The sequence below is a fragment of the Penaeus vannamei genome, chromosome 32, assembly GCF_042767895.1.
Source record: "Penaeus vannamei isolate JL-2024 chromosome 32, ASM4276789v1, whole genome shotgun sequence".
Taxonomy (NCBI): Eukaryota; Metazoa; Arthropoda; class Malacostraca; order Decapoda; family Penaeidae; genus Penaeus; species Penaeus vannamei.
Window position 1 is genome coordinate 5,688,713 of NC_091580.1, and position 2,500 is coordinate 5,691,212.

The 2,500-nt window shown below is 35.8% G+C and overlaps 1 protein-coding gene across 5 annotated transcripts in view; it reads left to right on the forward strand.

The window, feature by feature from the left end:
* LOC113821632 (transcription elongation factor A N-terminal and central domain-containing protein 2) overlaps positions 1-2,500 on the forward strand; it is a 6,784-nt gene that overhangs the window by 1,969 nt on the left and 2,315 nt on the right. For 3 of the 5 annotated variants that reach the window (XM_070144558.1, XM_070144560.1, XM_070144559.1), the window contains exon 2: positions 2,275-2,404. In XM_070144558.1, the coding sequence (XP_070000659.1) occupies positions 2,303-2,404 (102 nt within the window). In that variant the 5' untranslated portion in view covers positions 2,275-2,302. Of the gene's footprint in view, positions 315-2,274; positions 2,405-2,500 lie in introns of those variants that run through there. The other 2 variants (XM_070144557.1, XM_027374142.2) reach the window with 1 other exon arrangement.

The following is a 2,500-nucleotide window of genomic DNA, read 5'->3' on the forward strand; positions in this document are numbered from 1 at the left end:
CAAGCTCAGTTTCCATATTACATAATCATACCACACAGCTACAACAAGAAGTATGTATATATTAGTACCTTATATTAAATAATTAGTTCTTGTTTTTTACTGAAATATGTAGCTTTTCAATAGATCATAATTATACTTCATTATCAAGATATTTAATATAAGTGGATGTTTATTCTTTTGTTATGCTTTCATAATAAACTTTCATGGGTAGCTTGTGTCAGGCAAATTTTACTGAATGATGAATGTGCTCATTTTGTATTTCTATATATGAATATGCCTATTGTATACAAATAAAAACACCCACCTTAGTGTTATGACAAGTTTTTCTTCTGGAGAAATGCAGTCCCTCATTGTTGTGCTTGTTGAAGATATGTCATCCTGTATTTGTTGCGAGAACTTGCGTTAATGTTCTCATAACTTTGGATACAATGTGAAGAACATTTCATGGGTAAGTCTCTCATTGTCTCCTCTTCCGCCGCTGCATACGATGATATAAAACCCATGCACATGCCACCTCTTCTACATCCATTACTAGCTGTGTATGATCAGCGACTGAAGAGGGATAAAAAGAAATGCAAGAGTGGGGGAGAGATGAGTCACTCATTTGTCACGCTTCTAGCAGTTGGGCCACTAAAAACGCTTGTCTGAACAGGTTTTAAAACTAATTTTAGGTAATTAAGCAAATCTATGCGTCGCTGATACTAATACATTTCAATAGACTGTTTTTGATGTTGGTATTTGTTACGACGAACAACACCCCTCCAGGTACCCAAAACCAAGGTTATCATGCAAACCCAAACCTAACCTTACCAACATTCTATTTATTCCCCCTGGGTAAATTTTACACAATAGCGCGGCATAATGAATTGTGACTATTTTGTTACTGATGGATTCCTCTCACTTTTGTCTACCCAAATTTATGAAAAATATTGCATGGTGATATTCTTGGCCCCAATAGCAGGGGATGGCATGGAAAGCACAGGGGAAATTGCAGGGTAAAGTATGAATAATATACACAGAACCATTCACCATACTGTAATGCAAGGGTCTATACCCCTGTAACCCCCCCTCCCCCATGGGGTCTTAATATTATTCATGTTGTGCCCTGCAATTTCCGTGACCAGTAGGGCATGAAAGTTACAAGGGAAATTACAGGGTAAATTATGAATAATATACTGAGAATTGGTCAATATATAGTCAATTGCAGTGGGCTGCTACCCTTCAACCCCTACCCTGGACAATAAAGAATCCACTAAGAATGTACAGCAAGATAGAGTGTCCGACAGACTCAGCATTGGATGCTCCTACATGTTGGTCATACACTCTACCCTGACAAAAATATGTGGAGGATTCCTTGTCTTCCATCGTGGGGTTGTGGGGGCTTTAGCTCCCCAGGAAGGGGTTCACAGGGAGCACAGGCCCCTGCATTAGACACTTTAATACCTGATATTGTGTATATTATTCATATTTTACCCCACAATTTCCCTGGTTCCTTGTATTCCCTCCCCTGCTATTGGGACCAAGATTGTTGTTAATGGTGGGGGGGGGTACACAGCATGATATTGATAAATTTAGATTGTAGAGAGTGAGAGGAATTCATAACTACCTAAATTGTCGTGACTGGTTATGCTAACGGATTCCAAAAAATTACCCTAATCTCATTATTAAAATATATTTTATGGACTAAAACTACTGAGACTGACCTGTATAGTTGTATCAGATATACTCCATCAATACCAGTTTCATTAGTATTAATGACTAATAGAGTTATCCATATTTGCATAAAGTAACACCACAATAGATATAGTTTAATCTGTTTAAATTGGTAATTATTTGATGTAGGATTGGATAAATCAACTTTAGTTTTACACCCCTCACTCTACCAGAGTCCATAAAACCTCCCCCACATTTATTCTGGAATATACAACTTTATTCCTCATTTGACAATCCATTTACTAGAGGGATCAACATGATAATTTTCTCGTGAATATACATGTTAGAGATTTATTATGGCTTTATGTTTACTCTTTGCATGTTACTTTGAAAACCTAACCATATTTTATGTGTCCTTTTGGCCATTACCTAATGATTTATTAGTAGCTTCCTAGAAGAGGATGATTAGTTTAAAATATTTATTAGATCTTGAATTCTGAGAATGATAGCATTATGATTTAGTGCATATATTTCCTATTAATTTTGATTTTCTTACCAGTTGATATGAATACTTTTTTTACAATTGTAATATGTGGTAATCACAGTATCTTTTGGTTTCAGATAGCCAGTTAAATTCTGTATCAGAAACATGGATAAATTTGTTGTTCGCATGCCAAGAAATTCTCCATCTTCAAGTCCAAGAAAAGGTGGAGTGAGAAATTATAAACAGTCCACCATTGAATCACTGAAGGTAAAGTCACGTGTGTTGTAGTCTAGTCATGGTAATTTTAAGCCTTTCTAATGTGTACTAAAATTATACCTATTATCAGTGCATTTAGATACTATT